This window comes from Oncorhynchus keta, chromosome 1, assembly GCF_023373465.1.
Source record: "Oncorhynchus keta strain PuntledgeMale-10-30-2019 chromosome 1, Oket_V2, whole genome shotgun sequence".
Taxonomy (NCBI): Eukaryota; Metazoa; Chordata; class Actinopteri; order Salmoniformes; family Salmonidae; genus Oncorhynchus; species Oncorhynchus keta.
In genome coordinates, this window is record NC_068421.1 from 82,899,666 (window position 1) to 82,921,094 (window position 21,429).

The 21,429-nt window shown below is 44.1% G+C and overlaps 1 protein-coding gene across 2 annotated transcripts in view; it reads left to right on the forward strand.

The window, feature by feature from the left end:
- Positions 1-21,429, forward strand: part of LOC118393732 (tyrosine-protein kinase JAK1) — a 76,932-nt gene that overhangs the window by 12,626 nt on the left and 42,877 nt on the right. For both annotated transcript variants that reach the window (XM_052462448.1, XM_052462444.1), the window contains exons 3-10: positions 7,673-7,795; positions 8,621-8,774; positions 10,287-10,450; positions 12,661-13,006; positions 13,281-13,457; positions 13,869-14,026; positions 14,228-14,342; positions 17,542-17,740. In XM_052462448.1, coding sequence (XP_052318408.1) covers positions 7,673-7,795; positions 8,621-8,774; positions 10,287-10,450; positions 12,661-13,006; positions 13,281-13,457; positions 13,869-14,026; positions 14,228-14,342; positions 17,542-17,740 — 1,436 coding nt within the window. The remainder of the gene's footprint in view (positions 1-7,672; positions 7,796-8,620; positions 8,775-10,286; positions 10,451-12,660; positions 13,007-13,280; positions 13,458-13,868; positions 14,027-14,227; positions 14,343-17,541; positions 17,741-21,429) is intronic.

Here is a 21,429-nt window from a genome sequence, read left to right on the forward strand (position 1 = left end):
TGCTTTTCTACAGGAGGGACTGGCGCACTTTACAAAGTAGATGGCATCATGAGGAGGGAAATTATGTGGATATATTGAAGCAACATCTCAAGACATCCGTCAGGAAGTTAAAGCTTTGTCGCAAATGGGTCTTCCAAATGGACAATGACCCCAAGCATACTTCCAAAGTTCACAAGTTTAAAATTCACCCAACTTATTGCGGGAAGCTTGTGGAAGGCTACCCGAACCGTTTGACCCAAGTTAAACAATTTAAAGGCAATGCTACCAAATACTAATTGAGTGCATGTAAACTTCTGACCCACTGGGAATGTGATGAAAGGAATAAAAGCTGAAATAAATAATTTTCTCTACTATTATTCTGACATTTCACATTCTTAAAATAAAGTGATGATCTTAACTGACCTAAGACAGGGAATTTTTTATTAGGATTAAATGTCAGGAATGAAATGTATTTGGCTAAGGTGTATGTAACCTCCGTCTTCAACTGTAGCTAGACTGTAACTTGTTAAAACCAGACACAGATGAAAGGGGAAACGAGTATGTTTGCCATATATGAATAGGGTAAACTTTTAATTATATTCGCTGACACCATACAGTGAATTTTTGCACCAGTAGATTAGCTATCTAGCTACTATATACCACGCACCTCTGCAAACACGCCTTCTCCAGTGTTGGTTATGAGGTGGTACTTATTTAAATTAGGTAAGAGAATATCATGTTACCATTAGTGTATTAAAATGAAAGTTCAGGTGATGTCATCTTGTTCCCTTTAATAATGAATCCAAGTGTTTGAGGGGAACAGTAACTTTATGATCAAACTATATCTTCTGCCAACACAAGTCCACTGTGCCACTGTAAATAGGCCCTGTCACGTGAGAACTGTTACCTAGGAGACGAGAAGGAGTAATACAGTAACTAAGAAATGGCTTCATAGTCGGAGATGTTTTGTCTCTTTTTGTGTGCTGCTCATTTGTGTCGTACAGTAGCTTCTAGCTTATATGATATGGGACCTGAAAATATTCCAAAGATGTAGGCCTATCTGTGTTATTTGTGGATCTTTGTTTTATTGCCAACAATCTGTTTGTCAGTGGATGCTCTTTATTACAGCTGAATCTCGATGTTTAAGATAAACGCTAAATCCTAATATAAGAAATGCTTCTGATGCTAGTAGTAACCATATTAACTGGCTATTACAGTAACTGCCAGATATAAGGCGCACACAATACAAACTGATTGATGAAGCCCAGCTACTAACCCTCATGAGAAAGGCCACTAATCCAGCATCTGTTTTCTTACCATTCTAAAAATGCTTGTTTGGTAGCCTTCTTCTTTGACAGACACATTTTGGACGATATTTAAAACATTGTTCTGATACTTGCTCTAAAAGTCCAGAACATCTGCCAGCGGGACCAGGGATGGTTAGAAAGGGAGAGAGGGGAAGAGAAAGGAGTGGGTCTGTCCTTCCAGCTCTTGCTTTCAGCCAGACACTCCAAGACAAGATGGCAGCTGGTTGGGGTCGGGCCAGAATGGGACAGGTTCTGGAACTTCATCTTTGTGTGAAGCCAAAACATATTTCCCAGTACTGCAGAGCGAGAGGGGAGACCAAGGAGGAGTTCAGACCAAGGAGGAGTTCAGCTCCACAGCTACCATAGTCCATACGCAAACATTCACTAGTTAACCTTAGAGGCGGTAACAAGCGAAGCAGCTGCCAACATAAATGTATGATCTGTTTATAGCAAGTGTGTCTGTGAAGGGCCTTTCTGTCTGTGTGGTCAGTGGTAGGTAGTTTGATACACACAGTAAGTCACAACAAAACAGGAGAGCTCAGATAAGAGGAAGTATCCCTGCCCCGGCATGTTCCTGTCTCTCACTATGTTCCCTTTTTTATTTGCAACAATTAGAAAGGTTCATCTGTAAAGGCTAAATTGTTAGCCTATAGGATATGTAGTAGTAGTAACAGTTCCTACTGTATGTTATAGCACTACTACTGCTGCCGTCACTATCACTTATAGCTTGCACTTGCCATTTCATGACAGTCTAGAGACTCTACAGTAGACTCATGACAGTCATGCTTAGTGCAATACATTAGTATTAGAGTAACATCCAGATATTTTGATCTGAGTTATCGAGGCTTGGTTTACAGTACCTTCGGAAAGTATTCAGACCCCTTGACTTTTTCCACATTTTGTTACGTTGTAGCCCTATTCTAAAATGGATTAAATATGAATTGTTTTCAGCTATCTACACACAATACCATAAAATGCCAAAGTGAAAACAGGTTTTTAGACATTTTTGCAAATTTATTACAAATAAAAAAATTAATTATTTACATAAGTATGGTGAGTCCCTGATCCACCTCTACGCAGACGACACCATTCTGTATACTTCCGGCCCTTCTTTGGACACTGTGTTAACAACCCTCCAGGCAAGCTTCAATGCCATACAACTCTCCTTCCGTGGCCTCCAATTGCTCTTAAATACAAGTAAAACTAAATGCATGCTCTTCAACCGATCGCTACCTGCACCTACCCGCCTGTCCAACATCACTACTCTGGACGACTCTGACTTAGAATACGTGGACAACTACAAATACTTAGGTGTCTGGTTAGACTGTAAACTCTCCTTCCAGACCCATATCAAACATCTCCAATCCAAAGTTAAATCTAGAATTGGCTTCCTATTTCGCAACAAAGCATCCTTCACTCATGCTGCCAAACATACCCTTGTAAAACTGACCATCCTACCAATCCTCGACTTTGGCGATTGTCATTTACAAAATAGCATCCAATACCCTACTCAACAAATTGGATGCAGTCTATCACAGTGCAATCCGTTTTGTCACCAAAGCCCCATATACTACCCACCATTGCGACCTGTACGCTCTCGTTGGCTGGCCCTCGCTTCATACTCGTCGCCAAACCCACTGGCTCCATGTCATCTACAAGACCCTGCTAGGTAAAGTCCCCCCTTATCTCAGCTATAGCATCTCCCACCTGTAGCACATGCTCCAGCAGGTATATCTCTCTAGTCACCCCCAAAACCAATTCTTTCTTTGGCCGCCTCTCCTTCCAGTTCTCTGCTGCCAATGACTGGAACGAACTACAAAAATCTCTGAAACTGGAAACACTTATCTCCCTCACTAGCTTTAAGCACCAACTGTCAGAGCATCTTACAGATTACTGCACCTGTACATAGCCCGCCTATAATTTAGCCCAAACAACTACCTCTTTCCCAACTGTATTTAATTAATTAATTTATTTTGCTCCTTTGCACCCCATTATTTTTATTTCTACTTTGCATATTCTTCCATTGCAAAACTACCATTCCAGTGTTTTACTTGCTATATTGTATTTACTTTGCCACCATGGCCTTTTTTACCTTTACCTCCCTTCAAACATCATTTGCTCACATTGTATATAGACTTGTTTATACTGTATTATTGACTGTATGTTTGTTTTACTCCATGTGTAACTCTGTGTCGTTGTATCTGTCGAACTGCTTTGCTTTATCTTGGCCAGGTCGCAATTGTAAATGAGAACTTGTTCTCAACTTGCCTACCTGGTTAAATAAAGGTGAAATAAATACATAAATAAGTAACAATTCAGCGCCTTTGCTATGAGACTCAAAATTGAGCTCAGGTGCATCCTGTTTCCATTGATCATCCTTGAAGTTTCTACAACTTGATTGGAATCCACCTGTGGTAAATGTAATTGATTGGACATGATTTGGAAAGGCACACACCTGTCTATATAAGTTCCCCCAAAAACCAAGCCATGAGGCCGAAGGACTTGTCTGTAGAGCTCTGAGATAGGCTTGTGTCTAGACACCGATCTGGGGAAGGGTACAAAAACATTTCTGTAGCATTGAAGGTCCCCAAGAACACCGTGGCCTCCATTTCTTAAATGAAAAATGTTTGGAACCACCAAACTAAGCAATCGGGGGGGGGGGGAAGGCCTTGTTCTGGGAATTGACCAAGAACCTGATGGTCACTCTGACAGAGCTCTAGAATTCCTCTGTGGAGATGGGATAATCTTCCAGAAAGACAGCCATCTCTGCAGAACTCCACCAATCAGACCTTTATGGTAGTGTCCAGTTGGAAGCCACTCCTCAGTAAAAGGCAGCCTGCTTGGAGTTTGTCAAAAGGCACCTAAAGGACTGTCAGACCATGAGAAACAAGATTCTTTGGTTTGATGAAACCAAGATTGAACTCTTTGGCCTGAATGCCAAGCATCAAGTCTGGAGGAAACCTGGCACCATCCCTACGGTGAAGCACTGGGGTGGCAGCATCATGCTGTGGGGATGTTTTTCAGTGGCAGGGAGTTTGAGACTAGTCAGGATTGAGGGAAAGATGAATGAAGCAAAGTACAGAGACAATCTTGATGAAAATCTGCTCCAGAGCGCTCAGGACTTCAGACTCGGGCGAAGGTTCGCCTTCCAACAGGACAACAACCCTAAGCACACAACCAAGACGGACTTGAACCCGATCAAACATCGCTGGAGAGACCTGAAAATAGCTGTGCAGCAACGCTCCCCATCCAACTTGACAGAGCTTGAGAGGATCTGCAGAGAAGAATGGGAGAAACTCCCCAAATACAGGTGTGCCAAGTAGAGGTCGACCGATTAATCGGAATGGCCGATTTAATTGGGGCCGATTTCAGGTTTTCATAACAATCGGAAATCGGTATTTTTGGACACTGATTTAGCCTTTTTTAAAATATATTTTTTAACACCTTTATTTCATCTTTATTTAACTTGGCAAGTCGGTTAAGAACACATTCTTATTTTCAATGACGGCCTAGGAACGGTGGGTTAACTGTCTCGTTCAGGGGCAGAACGACAGATTTTCACCTTGTCAGCTCGGGGGATTCAATCTTGCAACCTTACAGTTAACTAGTCCAATGCAATAACGACCTGCCTCTTGTTGCACTCCACAAGGAGACTGCCTGTTACGCGAATGCAGTTAGCCAAGGTAAGTTGTTAGCTAGCATTAAACTTATCTTATAAAAAACAATCAATCATAATCACTAGCTAACTACACATGGTTGATGATATTACTAGATATTATCTAGCGTGTCCTGCGTTGCATATAATCTGACTGAGCATACAAGTATCTAAGTATCTGCCTGAGCGGTGGTAGGCAGAAGCAGGATTGTAAACATTCAAACAGCATTTTCGTGCGTTTTGCCAGCAGCTCTTCCTTGTGCGTCAAGCATTGCGCTGTTTATGACTTCAAGCCTATCAACTCCCGAGATGAGGCTGGTGTGACCGAAGTGAAATGGCTGGCTAGTTAGCGCGTGCTAATAGCGTTTCAAACTTCACTCGCTCTGAGACTTGCAGTGGTTGTTTCCCTTGCTCTGCATGGGTAACGCTGCTCCGAGGGTGGCTGTTGTCGTTGTGTTCCTGGTTCGAGCCCAGGGAGGAGGGAGGAGAGGGACAGAAGCTATACTGTTACACTGGCAATGCTAAAGTTCCTATAAGAACATTCAATAGTCAAAGGTTAATGAAATACAAATGGTATAGAGGGAAATAGTCCTATAATAACTACAACTTAAAACTTCTTACCTGGGAATATTGAAGACTCATGTTAAAAGGAACCACCAGCTTTCATACATGGCACATATTGCACTTTTACTTTCTTCTCCACACTTTTTTTTTGCATTATTTAAACCAAATTGAACATGTTTCATTATTTATTTGAGGCTAAATTGATTTTTATTGATGTATTATATTAAGTTAAAATAAGTGTTCATTCAGTATTGTTGTAATTGTCATTATTACAAATAAAACAATAAAAAATTGGCAGATTAATCAGTATCGGCCTTTTTGGTCCTCCAATAATCGGTATCGGCGGTGAAAAATCATAATCGGACGTGCCAAGCTTGTCGCGTCATACCCAACCAACCAAGAAAACTTGCTGATATCGCTGCCAAAAGTGCTTCAACAAAGTACTGAGTAATGCTTTGTCATTATAAGGTTATTGTGTGTAGATTGCTGAGGAGAAAACAATCCATTTTGGAATAAAGCTGTAATGTAACTAAATGTGGCAAGTCTAGGCGCCTGAATACTTTCCGAAGGCACTGTATGTTGGGGGATTCCCTCTCTCTGTCCAAGACTGTGTGTTTTGCGGAACTAATTTCTCACAGTTCAGTTCAGTGCACCACTCCCTTCCTTCCTGTCTTTTTGGCTGCCCAGTGAATTTCTGACCCAATGAAACCTGCCCTATAAACACACAAAGACCCACTGTGACTCAACAAAATCAATGGGGGCTCCCTGGGTGTCGAGTCCCCTGGGCACATAATCTGGCCATGATAACTACTATTCTACAAGTCTTAGATTAAACTAGCATTACTGCCTACAGCTAGTTGATCAACTGGACATTTCTGTTTATAAATAACCCTCTAAGGTCTGTCAGTGATTGAAATAGTCTAATGAGGAAAACTGCCCTGTTCTATCAAATGTTGCACCTTGTGCATTCTACTCTTACAACTCTCAATAGAAGTAAATTGAAAGCCAGATTTTTAGTTCCTTTCACTGTATTGACTCTGTTCTGGTTCGGGATCCGGACTGCGGTCTACCTATTGAGTAGGCCTGCTGTACTGTATGTTATAGGGATGGGCAATTATGGCCTAAATCATACCTCAAATTTGTAAAATAATACATAGGCTAAATATAAGCCTTCCACAACCATAAGACCTACTAATAATGTAATTATTTTATTAAAATAGTGTAGTGTGCTTTTTTTGGCAATAATCACTGATCTAGTTTTCAAGTCTGTTCATGAAAATGCCATTTTTGTTACAAATTTAACCAGAACCATGCACATCCACTAATAGCCCAATGACAAACTTCTTGTCACAGATATTATAGAACATTAACACCGGTCTCATAAACAATCAAGCACAAGCCCACATGCTAGTGAGTAGCCAGCTAGTCTTGATTTAGTCTAGCCAACTTGGATCTATTTGCTTGCTAAAAAGGTAGAACAGTTGAACTGTTATGAACACACCCTCTTGTCTGTCTCCAGCTGTTTGAACAACAGGCTGTTGACTGTTTACTTGTTGAAATCCAGTGGCCTACCTGGATAAGAAGAGGCTTATTTCTCAGAATGACAACGAGTTGCCAGTTCCTTAAATAAACGTATTTTTATGCTCATTGTACATGTATAAAACACAGACTAGACAGCTAGCACATAACAGTAAGGGACTAAAATGCTGCTAGTACGTGGTAAATGAAAAGCCTGACAGAAACTGAGCATTCATTTTCCACAATCATGTTCATTGATGCTCTCGTTTTAGTAGGGTAAGCTCTGTTCTACGTTTTGGGAGTTAGAAAGGTTAAGTTGTCATCTATTACAGTAAAATAATGTTTCTTTCGGTAGGTGGTTAGGAGACCGGACCAAAAATACACAACACTCATACTTTTTTTCCCTTTGTATAATATATATATATATATATATATATTTTTTTTAAACTTGATTCTTGCTATACAGGCATTATTGAACATTGCGCTAAAACATCATTTCAAATTAATTCGATATATCGCCCAGCCCAAGTATGTTATGCTATTTATACCACGACTCCTATATGAACTTTGTGGTACTGACGAGTCCGTGTCAAAATGAATGAAGGGATGAATAATGTTGTAATGTATCCCCTCTCTCTGTCTCTCTCAGATATCTCCCCCTGTGCTGTAATCTGTTTGGTCTGTATGATGAGAACCAACAGCTGTGGTACGCTCCCAACCACGTCATCAAGGTTACTGACGAGACCTGCATCAAGCTTCACTACCGCATGAGGTACTGAGACAGGCCTACTGCACTGTGTGTTATTACATTATCAAATCATTCTAATGGATGATGAATCTCACGGACTCTCACTTACTTAGTTATCCACCACTGTTATCTGCTGCTGTTGTCGTTGTGAGCTCTCTGCATCACCTGTCACTACGTTCTAGATTATTCAACAGGGCTGATACTTAACCATCATTCATCATCCAGGATTCAGTGTAACAAGAGAGGTGGGGTGTATGAGACATTGGCACCATGCTGTGCAGAGTCAACTGGCACTTGCTGAGCTGGTAAACTAGTCTACATCAGATAAGATTCAAATACAGTAGAATGTAATTAATTAGGATTTACTTGTGAACTGTTTTTACAATCCACATGTAAACATGGATACAAGGCAGGAAGAAATCCAATGCTTAAAGTATGAAGTGTATGTGTTTGTTTGGCACACCTGAGGGCATTGAAACTGGAGATATTCAGTTGCCTTGCCAGTTCCGTTGTGTATGATCCAAGAGAAACTGTTAACTCCGAGAGGAAGGATGGCAAACATGTGGTATCACGCAGACATCCTCTTTCTGTTCTTTCACTAGAAAATAGAGAGCGAGGAGGGGAGGGTGAATGTGGTGAGAGCCTTAATGAGCAGGCCTATTGTTGAGTTTGCATCATACAGCCAGGGTACACTTGGTCAAACAACAGATCATGGTCAACCTTTGTACACAAATACAAACAAATGCGTATACTTACTGTAAATATGTGGACACCTCACCCACCTACCGAGTCCCGGCCATGTCTTGGTATTAACATGGTCCTGTCTCTTCTCTCCCATCCATCCATCAGGTTTTACTTCACGAACTGGCATGGTACCAGTGAGCGTGAGTCTCCAGTGTGGAGACACTGTATCAGTAAGCTGAGGGGAGGTCTCGGCCCACAGAGGGCCCCTGAAGGTATACCCCTACTGGACGCGGCCTCCCTTGACTACCTGTTCGCCCAGGTACGTGTGGGTGTGTGTCTGTATGGGAGGGTGTGTACACTGTGCAGGTAAAAATGCTATTTGTCACATATGCCGACTACAACGGGTGTAGAATTTACAATGAAATGCTTTCTCAAAAATAGTAACAGAAAAATGATGCTGGATACAGGGAGTACCAGTACCGGATCAATGTGCAGCTATATACAGGGAATACCTGTACCCGATCATTGTGCAGGGGGTGTGAGAGGTAGATCTGTACATAAAGACAGGGTAAAGTGACTAGGCATCAGGATAGATAATAATTAGGTATTTGAGGTAGATATGTACTTAAAGGCAGGGTAAAGTGACTAGACGTCGTCAGGATAGATAATAATGAGGTAGATATGTACATGAAGACAGGTTAAAGTGACTAGGCATCAGGATAGATAATGAGGTAGATATGTACTTAGGGTAAAGTGACTAGGCATCAGGATAGATAATGATGTAGATATATACATAAAGACAGGGTAAAGTGACTAGACATTGTCAGGATAGATAATGAGGTAGATATGTACATAAAGACAGGGTAAAGTGACTAGACATCGTCAGGATAGATAATAATGAGGTAGATATGTACATAAAGACAGGGTAAAGTGACTAGACGTCGTGAGGATAGATAATGAGGTAGATATGTACATAAAGACAGGGTAAAGTGACTAGACGTCGTGAGGATAGATAATGAGGTAGATATGTACATAAAGACGGTAAAGTGACTAGACGTCGTCAGGATAGATAATAATGAGGTAGATATGTACATAAAGACAGGGTAAAGTGACTAGACGTCGTCAGGATAGATAATAATGAGGTAGATATGTACATAAAGACCGGGTAAAGTGACTAGACGTCGTCAGGATAGATAGTAATGAGGTAGATATGTACATAAAGACGGTAAAGTGACTAGACGTCGTCAGGATAGATAATAATGAGGTAGATATGTACATAAAGACAGGGTAAAGTGACTAGACGTCGTCAGGATAGATAATAATGAGGTAGATATGTACATAAAGACCGGGTAAAGTGACTAGACGTCGTCAGGATAGATAGTAATGAGGTAGATATGTACATAAAGACAGGGTAAAGTGACTAGACGTCGTAAGGATAGATAATAATGAGGTAGATATGTACATAAAGACAGGGTAAAGTGACTAGACGTCGTGAGGATAGATAATGAGGTAGATATGTACATAAAGACGGTAAAGTGACTAGACGTCGTCAGGATAGATAATAATGAGGTAGATATGTACATAAAGACAGGGTAAAGTGACTAGACGTCGTCAGGATAGATAATAATAAGAGTAAGGATAAAGAGTAGCAACATTTGCCTGTGCTCCGGTACCGTTTGCCGGACGGTAGCAGAGTGAACAGTCTATGTCTTGGGTGGCTGAAGTCTTTGGACATGGTTGGACAGCTTGATATAAAGGCCCTGGATATGATTCACTACTCTTCATTTCATTGGAACATTAGTCAGCCAATCATGTGTGGGTGTGTTTCCAGGGCCAGAATGATTTCCAGAAGGGTCTGGCTGTGGTTCGTTGCCCCCAGAGTGAGGCAGAGCAGCATGAGATAGAGAATGAGTGCCTGGGCATGGCTGTACTGGCCATCACTCACTATGCTATGACCAGAGAGATTCCCCTGTCTACTGCCTCCAATGAGATCAGGTAGAGATGTACACAGATATACACACACTAACACACAACATAGACACACACAACCAGATATACTCTGTAATTTCTACACACATATTTCACAAATGGAAAGGAATGACAATGTCCCTAATTCCTCCACTGCCTCCCTCTCTGCCCCCTCTCTTCTCCCTTTCTGCTCCCTCTCTTCTCCATCTCTGCCCCCTCTCTTCTCCATCTCTGCCCCCTCTCTTCTCCGTCTCTACCCTCTCTCTTCTCCGTCTCTGCCCCCTCTCTTCTCCGTCTCTGCCCCCTCTCTTCTCCGTCTCTGCCCCCTCTCTTCTCCGTCTCTGCCCCCTCTCTTCTCCGTCTCTGCCCCCTCTCTTCTCCGTCTCTGCCCCCTCTCTTCTCCGTCTCTGCCCCCTCTCTTCTCCGTCTCTGCCCCCTCTCTTCTCCGTCTCTGCCCCCTCTCTTCTCCGTCTCTGCCCCCTCTCTTCTCCGTCTCTGCCCCTCTCTTCTCCGTCTCTGCTCCCTCTCTTGTCCCTCTCTGCCCCCTCTCTTGTCCCTCTCTGCCCTCTCTCTTCTCCGTCTCTGCCCCCTCTCTGCCCCCTCTCTTTTCCCTCTCTGCCCCCTCTCTTCTCCCTCTCTTCTCCATCTCTGCCCCCTCTCTTCTCCCTCTCTGCTCCTCTCTTGTCCCTCTCTGCCCCCTCTCTTGTCCCTCTCTGCCCCCTCTCTTCTCCCTCTCTGCCCCCTCTCTTCTCCATCTCTGCCCTCTCTCTTCTCCATCTCTGCCCCCTCTCTTCTCCCTCTCTGCCCCCTCTCTTCTCCATCTCTGCCCCCTCTCTTCTCCATCTCTGCCCCCTCTCTTCTCCATCTCTGCCCCCTCTCTGCCCCCTCTCTTCTCCCTCTCTTCTCCCTCTCTGCCCCCTCTCTGCTCCCTCTCTTCTCCGTCTCTGCCCCCTCTCTTCTCCGTCTCTGCCCCCTCTCTTCTCCGTCTCTGCCCCCTCTCTTCTCCGTCTCTGCCCCCTCTCTTCTCCGTCTCTGCCCCCTCTCTTCTCCGTCTCTGCCCCTCTCTTCTCCCTCTCTGCCCTCTCTCTTCTCCGTCTCTGCCCCCTCTCTTCTCCCTCTCTGCCCCCTCTCTTCTCCCTCTCTTCTCCATCTCTGCCCCCTCTCTTCTCCCTCTCTGCTCCCTCTCTTCTCCCTCTCTGCCCCCTCTCTTCTCCCTCTCTGCCCCCTCTCTTCTCCTTCTCTGCCCCCTCTCTTCTCCCTCTCTGCCCCCTCTCTTCTCCCTCTCTTCTCCATCTCTGCCCCCTCTCTTCTCCCTCTCTGCTCCCTCTCTTGTCCCTCTCTGCCCCCTCTCTTCTCCCTCTCTGCCCCCTCTCTTCTCCCTCTCTGCCCCCTCTCTTCTCCCTCTCTTCTCCATCTCTGCCCCCTCTCTTCTCCATCTCTGCCCTCTCTCTTCTCCATCTCTGTCCCCGTCTCCTCTACATCTCTGCCCCCTCTCTTCTCCATCTCTGCCCCCTCTCTTCTCCATCTCTGCCCCCTCTCTTCTCCATCTCTGCTCCCTCTCTGCTCCCTCTCTTCTCCCTCTCTGCCCCCTCTCTGCCCCCTCTCTGCCCCCTCTCTGCCCCCTCTCTGCCCCCTCTCTGCCCCCTCTCTGCCCCTCTCTGCCCCCTCTCTTCTCCCTCTCTGCCCCTCTCTTGTCCCTCTCTTCTCCCTCTCTTCTCCGTCTCTGCCCCCTCTCTTCTCCGTCTCTGCCCCCTCTCTTCTCCGTCTCTGCCCCCTCTCTTCTCCGTCTCTGCCCCCTCTCTTCTCCGTCTCTGCCCCCTCTCTTCTCCGTCTCTGCCCCCTCTCTTCTCCGTCTCTGCCCTCTCTCTTCTCCCTCTCTGCCCCCTCTCTTCTCCGTCTCTGCCCCCTCTCTTCTCCGTCTCTGCCCCCTCTCTTCTCCGTCTCTGCCCTCTCTCTTCTCCCTCTCTGCCCTCTCTCTTCTCCCTCTCTGCCCCCTCTCTTGTCCCTCTCTGCCCCCTCTCTTGTCCCTCTCTGCCCCCTCTCTTGTCCCTCTCTTCTCCATCTCTGCCCCCTCTCTTCTCCATCTCTGCCCCCTCTCTTCTCCATCTCTGCCCCCTCTCTTCTCCATCTCTGCCCCCTCTCTTCGCCATCGCTACTCCCTCTCTTCTCCATCTCTGCCCTCTCTCTTCTCCATCTCTGCCCCCTCTCTTCGCCATCGCTACTCCCTCTCTCTCCAGCTACAAGCGTTTCATCCCGGAGAAACTGAACAGGCAAATCAAACAGCGGAACATTCTCACCCGGCTCCGCATCAACAACGTCTTCAAGAACTTCCTGAATGAGTTCAACAGTCGCACTGTTCAGGACAGTAACATCACACTGTACGACCTGAAGATCAAGTACCTGTCCACCCTGGAAGGCCTGACCCGGGGCCTGGGGAGGGAGATGCTGGAGCCCAGGGCCCTAGTAGTTACCCAAGAGGTAGAGACCAATGGGGAGCTGAGCCACGGGCCTGAGTCCTCCCTGGCCATGGAGGTCCAGGTTACTGGCACCACAGGGATATCATACAGGAGGAAGCCCCCTAATGTGAGTGGTCACTGGGTCCTTTTTTATGTTAAGGAGGATGTGTGGGATTTGAGTTGGTGTGAGATGTTTGGAGATTTTCAAATGTTTTTTTGTGGATTTGAATGTGTAGAACGTGGTATTTGTGTGGGTGTGATTTTGAGTTGGCTTGAGAAACGGTATATTATCTCTGAAATTGGAGTGAATTTGGAAAGTATTGATGAAGTATCTGACTGTATTTTGAAACTCATCTAAGAGAAATCTCTTGACAATGTATTTTTCCTTTCATTGGCAATAGAATACCTTGATCCTGAAAGAGAAGAACAAGTCCAAAAAGAACAAGTTTGAGGGCAAACAGACCAAGAAGAAAGACGCCAGCGAAGGCTGGGTGACATTCTGTGACTTCCACGAGATCACACACATTGTCATCAAAGAGTCCACTGTCACCATCTTCAGACAGGATAACAAGAAGATGGTGAGACACACGCATCTCTCCAAACACTACCTGAGCTTGGATTACTAGATTAAGCAGTGACCGTAGCATATTAATGAGTGATTAATGAACGTTGTCTCTACTGTACCGTCTTAGCTCCAGCCAGCCAGAGTTCAAATGTCACCGGGCCTAACAGCCAGCCAACATAGCTAAGAGACAAATAATGTGATTAGTAGTCTGTGTTTAGATTATCGACCAGTTTCTACTGTGAAATGCTTTGTCGATACAGGTCCAGGACACGAAGGAATGGACACAAGAAAGGAAACTAGTGCAGTGTTTTGGAACAGACTAAAGGCAACAGCTAATGGGGATCTAAATAAAGAAAGAAATAATGAAATGTTTTGATTTCTAAAGTATTTCTTACTATAGTTTAATGCTCCTATTGTCCCACAGGAGGTGCAGCTGGAGTTTAAAGGAGAGGCGCTGGCATTCGCTGCTCTGGTGGATGGGTATTTCCGTCTGACGGTAGATGCCCATCACTACCTGTGTACAGAGGTGGCCCCTTCCTCTGTGGTGCAGAACCTACAGAACTGCTGTCATGGACCTATCTGGTCAGTACTCACTCTCTCTCGGTGTGTGTCCATTTCTTTTTCTCTAGCTTGCTCTCTCTCTGACTTTCTCTCTCTCTTTCTGTCTTTTGTTCTCTCTCTTCATACCCATTTTTATCTTCCATCACTTCCATCTGTTTAACTTCTTAATCTAGCGTTGAGTTTTGTGACGTTGACCGTTGGTTCTGTTTGTTCGTCCTGCAGTACGGAGTATGCCAACCAGAAGCTTCGTCAGGAGGGCAACGAGGAGGGAACCTACGTCCTGCGCTGGTCCTGTACTGACTACCATTACATCATCATGACCGTGGTCTGCAGCGAGGTAACACACACACATACACACTGAGAACTAGGTCCGGGATGATACCATTATCGCGATACTCGTTAGTATTGTGGCAAGGAAATAAAAAACTAGGCTGATTTAACTTCTTTAGGAAAATGGCTCTAATGTTGGAAACAAGCATCATTATGTTGTCTTCCAGAGTCAAATCTATTTATTTTCTAACCTATAGCACACAATATTTTACATGCAGAAAGTTTTGAAGGACCAAAGAGTTTAGAGTTTAGTGGTCCTTCTGTAGCTCAGTTGGTAGAGCATGGCGCTTGTAACGCCAGGGTAGTGGGTTCGATTCCCGGGACCACCCATACGTAGAATGTATGCACACATGACTGTAAGTCGCTTTGGATAAAAGCGTCTGCTAAATGGCATATATTATATTATTACTTTGTGTTTTCATTTTTTGCCATGGAAAAAATATTGCGATACTGATATCGTCACAGCCCTACTGAGAACACAAACAATGTATTTCTGCAGGAAGGGAGAGTGGGGTGGAAATGACTGAAGTGGGCGAGGTGGAACAAGTGGAGAAGTCAGATAATAGGACAAAGTTCAGAGATCATTACACAAGGAAGTGACTAAGAACAGATATAACACAGATGATGCCAAAACATGACACACACACACTGCTCATTGTCTGACTGTTTCGTTATTGTCTGATAAAGAGTACTGAAAACCATGATGATGATGATGATGATGATAGAAGAGCAATTAAAGTCCTTTTCAGACAATGTGTGGTTACTATCAAAACAAGCACATACCAGGTGACACACCAGAGTAGATTTTGAGCAGAGCCTGGTGGTCTGGTCTGGTGTCTGTATCACATCATCATGGTAAGATGTCCTACATTAGTAAACACTGTTGTTCAGTGTCAACACTCTGACTGAGCAGCCTCACATGCATGCACAACACATGGTTAAACAGGCTCCGTGCGCGTGCGCGTGCGTGCGTGCGTGCGCGCGCGCGCGAGAGAGAGTATGTGAGTGTGTTCTTGTTTGAGGCATCCATTCTCAATTATATGAATTCAGTTTCAGTCAATAGCATGTGACTTAATGTACAGGCTGATTGGGATGTGGTGTTCCAGTGGACAGTCTGTTTTATCCAGCTAACTCGGGTCTAATCTAAACATAGTAGTGAAAACGGACTTAAAAGACCTGCTAGCTTTGTTCAAAGTATCGATTAGACTTTTATTGACAGTAGTTGTAACATCTTTCACTACCAGCTGAACTCTGTGTGGTTGTTGTAACATCTTTCACTACCAGCTAAACTCTGTGTGGTTGTTGTAACATCTTTCATTACCAGCTGAACTCTGTGTGGTTGTTGTAACATCTTTCACTACCAGCTGAACTCTGTGTGGTTGTTGTAACATCTTTCATTACCAGCTAAACTCTGTGTGGTTGTTGTAACATCTTTCACTTCCAGCTGAACTCTGTGGTTGTTGTAACATCTTTCACTACCAGCTAAACTCTGTGTGGTTGTTGTAACATCTTTCACTACCAGCTGAACTCTGTGTGGTTGTTGTAACATCTTTCATTACCAGCTGAACTCTGTGTGGTTGTTGTAACATCTTTCACTACCAGCTGAACTCTGTGTGGTTGTTGTAACATCTTTCACTACCAGCTAAACTCTGTGTGGTTGTTGTAACATCTTTCACTACCAGCTGAACTCTGTGTGGTTGTTGTAACATCTTTCACTACCAGCTGAACTCTGTGTGGTTGTTGTAACATCTTTCACTACCAGCTAAACTCTGTGTGGTTGTTGTAACATCTTTCACTACCAGCTAAACTCTGTGTGGTTGTTGTAACATCTTTCACTACCAGCTAAACTCTGTGTGGTTGTTGTAACATCTTTCATTACCAGCTAAACTCTGTGTGGTTGTTGTAACATCTTTCATTACCAGCTAAACTCTGTGTGGTTGTTGTAACATCTTTCACTACCAGCTAAACTCTGTGTGGTTGTTGTAACATCTTTCACTACCAGCTGAACTCTGTGGTTGTTGTAACATCTTTCACTACCAGCTAAACTCTGTGTGGTTGTTGTAACATCTTTCACTACCAGCTAAACTCTGTGTGGTTGTTGTAACATCTTTCACTACCAGCTAAACTCTGTGAACATCTTTCACTTCCAGCTGAACTCTGTGGTTGTTGTAACATCTTTCACTACCAGCTGAACTCCGTGTGGTTGTTGTAACATCTTTCACTACCAGCTAAACTCTGTGTGGTTGTTGTAACATCTTTCATTACCAGCTAAACTCTGTGTGGTTGTTGTAACATCTTTCACTTCCAGCTGAACTCTGTGGTTGTTGTAACATCTTTCACTACCAGCTAAACTCTGTGTGGTTGTTGTAACATCTTTCACTACCAGCTGAACTCCGTGTGGTTGTTGTAACATCTTTCACTTCCAGCTGAACTCTGTGTGGTTGTTGTAACATCTTTCACTACCAGCTGAACTCTGTGGTTGTTGTAACATCTTTCATTACCAGCTAAACTCTGTGTGGTTGTTGTAACATCTTTCACTACCAGCTAAACTCTGTGTGGTTGTTGTAACATCTTTCACTTCCAGCTGAACTCCGTGTGGTTGTTGTAACATCTTTCACTTCCAGCTGAACTCTGTGTGGTTGTTGTAACATCTTTCACTTCCAGCTGAACTCTGTGTGGTTGTTGTAACATCTTTCACTACCAGCTGAACTCTGTGTGGTTGTTGTATAACATCTTTCACTTCCAGCTGAACTCTGTGTGGTTGTTGTAACATCTTTCACTACCAGCTGAACTCTGTGGTTGTTGTAACATCTTTCATTACCAGCTAAACTCTGTGTGGTTGTTGTAACATCTTTCACTACCAGCTGAACTCTGTGTGGTTGTTGTAACATCTTTCACTACCAGCTGAACTCTGTGTGGTTGTTGTAACATCTTTCACTACCAGCTAAACTCTGTGTGGTTGTTGTATAACATCTTTCACTACCAGCTGAACTCTGTGTGGTTGTTGTAACATCTTTCATTACCAGCTAAACTCTGTGTGGTTGTTGTATAACATCTTTCACTACCAGCTGAACTCTGTGTGGTTGTTGTAACATATTTCACCTCCTCTCTCCCTCTTCTTTTCTTCTCCTCTCTTTTGATTCCCCCAAACTGACCACTCACCTCTCCCTATGTCTCTCCCTCTATCTCCACCTCCTTTTCTTCAGTTGGATCTGTGTGAGTCGAGACAGGTGCGTCAGTATAAGAACTTCCAGATCGAGGTGGGTTCAGAGGGTTTTCGTCTGTACGGGACAGAGACCTACAGGTCATCTCTCAGAGAGCTGCTAGACCACCTGTCTGGACAGAACCTCCGTACTGACAACCTCCGCTTCCAGCTCAGCCGCTGCTGCCCCCCACAGCCCAGAGGTAGGGGGACAGAGACACACACATACGTACACACACCTTGGTCAGTATGAAACTCCCACTTCAGTTTTTAGTATTTTTGTTGCAGTCCCTCAGAATGTCTTTTGTATACGTGTCAAACACACACATTGCCCTAAACCCTTAGTGTGATTTGGCTCTGGTCTGCTGAAAGGATGTTCCTTTGAAAGCCTGTTTACACCACAAGTTCTAGTTTCTCTTAGCGACACTGCCTCACCATGGTTACCACTCGCTTAACCATCTCAATACCTCAGCTCTGTTTTGTAGCTGTGTGCAACCGTGTGTGGATTTGTCTATGTGTTATATGTGTACACTGTAAAACCAAGTGTTTAGGATATGAACACATAACTAAACACTTTCCTGGAACACTTTCGAAACGCATCGAGGCGTTTAGAATTTCAGTGAAAATGTGTCAGTGTTTGTAAATATTTGTATTCACTGAAACACTTTTTAAACACGAGCACAATTATTCAGTACAAGGCGTTCAGGTTTTGAACAATGTAAGTTATTTATCTTTGTATAGTATAACATTGGTTGATTTCAATGTGCATGAGGAAACATAGATATGAAAAACAAACTATTGTAAAAATCTACCTGCAGCAAAACATGCTGGGAAATATGATAACAGAAATGAACTCACACAGTTGATTAACAAACATTTAAAAAGATTTATTGAATCAAATGTCCTGTTTAGTTGACACATTCCTAACACTGATCTAAATAAAAGGCATGGAAAGTCGCATCAATATCGAATGATGAAATGCACTCTAAACAAGATGATAGGAAAGTAAAATCTGAACACTTAGGAGAAGTAGTTGTTCTCCTGGTTGGAAACTGACTGGAAATAGATGACTAACATGTTTAATCCTGCATTCTAAATGCCCGTTTTTCAGTTTTGTTTAGGTTATGAACTTGTCAAATGTTTTCATTATTTCGCTGTGTGTGTGTGTGGGGGGGCTTTTCAGTGAGAGGGAGGGACAGTATCTACATGTGGGTGTTTTTGCAATCGTGTGTGTGTGTTTTTCAGTGAGAGGGAGGGACAGTTTTTGCAATCGTGTGTGTGTGCATGTACTGTGTGTCTGTAAGCACCCTGTCTTGTTTATCCTCTCTCTCTGTGTGTGTGTAAGCACCCTGTCTTGTTTACCCTCTCTCTCTGTGTGTGTGTAAGCACCCTGTCTTGTTTATCCTCTCTCTCTGTGTGTCTGTAAGCACCCTGTAGCTTATGCTCTTTTTTTTTTTTTACTAGAGCTTATTTATTTTTTTACTAGAGCTTATGCTTTTTTTTAACAAGTAGAGCTTATGCTTTTTTTTTCCCAGTTTCCCATTAGATTACAATGGCGATGGACAGAGAGTTGCCTGCCCCGGTCTGCTAACTGCTAGCCCCTGCTAACTGCTTGCTTGCTAACCCGGTCTGCTAACTGCTAGCTTGTTTAGCCCAGCCTACTAACTGTTAGCGTGTTAGCATCGGCCTGCTAACTGTCTGAATCGCCGTGTCCCCAGCCAGCCCAACCATTCACTGGACCCATATGTTCACTTGGCTACGCATGCCTCTCTCTAATATCAATATGCCTTGTCCATTACTGTCCTGGTTAGTGATTACTGTCTTATTTCACTGTAGAGCCTCTCGCCCTGCTCAATATGCCTTAACCAAACATGTTGTTCCACCTCCTACATATGCGACGACATCACCTGGTTTAAACTTCTCTAGAGACTATATCTCAGGTGCTCTCATTGGTTGACTTCTGTAACCGTAAAAACCTTGGTTTCATGCATGTTAACATTAGAAGCCTATTCCCCAAGTTTGTTTTACTCACTGCCTTAGCACACTCTGCCAACCCGGATGTCTTAGCCGTGTCTGAATCCTAGCTTAGGAAAACCACCAAAAACTCTGAAATCTCCATCGCTAACTATGACATTTTCCGCCAAGATGCAACTGCCAAAGGGGCGGTGTTAGCCTGCAGAGTTCTGTATTACTATCCAAGTCTGTACCCAAACAATTCGAGCTTCTACTTCTAAAAATTCACCTTTCCAGAAACTAGTCTCTCACTGTTGCCGCTTGCTATAGACCTCCTCCTGCCCCCAGCTGTGCCCTCGATACCATATGTGAATTGTTTGCCCCCCATCTATCTTCTGAGCTCGTTCTACTAGGTTACATAAACTGGGACATGTTTAACACCCCGGATATCCTACAGTCCAAGCTTGATGCCCTCAATCTCACACAAATTATCAATGAACTCTAAATCCGTAAACATGGGCACCCTCATAATGCCATCCTAACTAATTTGCTCTCCAAATACGCCTCTGCTGTTTTCAATTAAGATCTCAGCGATCACTGCCTCATTGCCTGCATCCGTAATGGGTCTGCGACCAAACGACCACCCCTCATCACTGTCAAACGCTCCCTAAAACACTTCTGCGAGCAGGCCTTTCTAATCGACCTGGCCGGGGTATCCTGGAATGATATTGACCTCATCCCGTCAGTAGATGATGCCTGGCTATTAAAAGTGCCTTCCTCACCATCTTAAATAAGCATGCCCCTACCCCTGTCAACTGCCCGGCACCCTCCACAGCAACCCGCCAAAGCCCCCACCATTTCTCCTTCACCAAAATCCAGATAGCTGATGTTTTGAAAGACCTGTCTGCCCTTGACCAGCACAAAAACATCCTGTGGTGTTCTGCATTAGCATCGAATAGCGCAAAACAAATATACACAGGCAGTTAGCTTTCCTAAGGCTAGCTTTTTCAAACAGAAATTTGCATCCTGTAGTACTAACTCAAAAAAGTTTTGGGACACCTGTAAAGTCCATGGAGAATAAGAACACCTCCTCCCAACTGCCCACTGCTAGGAAACACTGTCACCACCAATAAATCCACTATAATTGAGAATTTCAATAAGCATTTCTCTACGGCTGGCCATGCTTTCCACCTGGCTACCCCTACCCAGGTCAACTTCCCAGCACCCTCCACAGCAACCCGCCAAAGCCCCCACCATTTCTCCTTCACCCAAATCCAGATAGCTGATGTTCTGAAATAGCTGCAAAGTCTGGACCCCTACAAATCAGCTGGGCTAGACAATCTGGACCCTCTCTTTCTAAAAATTATCTGCCGAAATTGTTGCAACCCCTATTACTAGCCTGTTCAACCTCTTTCGTATCGTCTGAGATTCCCAAAGATGGAAAGCTGCCGTGGTCATCCCCCTCTTCAAAGGGGGTGACACTCTAGACCCAAACTGCTACAGACCTAGATCTATCCTACTCTGTCTTTCTAAGGTCTTCAAAAGCCAAGTTAACAAACAGATCACCGACCATTTCGAATCCCACCGTACCTTCTCCAGTATGCAATCTGGTTTCAGAGCTGGTCATGGGTGCACCACTGCCACACTCAAGGTCCTAAACGACATCATAACTGCCATCAATAACAGACATTACTCTGCAGCCGTATTCATCGACCTGGCTAAGGCTTTCCACTCTGTCAATCACCACATTCTTATTGGCAGACTCGATAGCCTTGGTTTCTCAAATGATTGCCTCGCCTGGTTTACCAACTACTTCTCTGATAGAGTTCAGTGTGTCAAATCGGAGGGCCTGTTGTCTGGACCTCTGGCAGTCTCTATGGGGTGCCACAGGGTTCAACCTCGGGCCGACTCTTTTCTCTGCATACATCAATGATGTCGC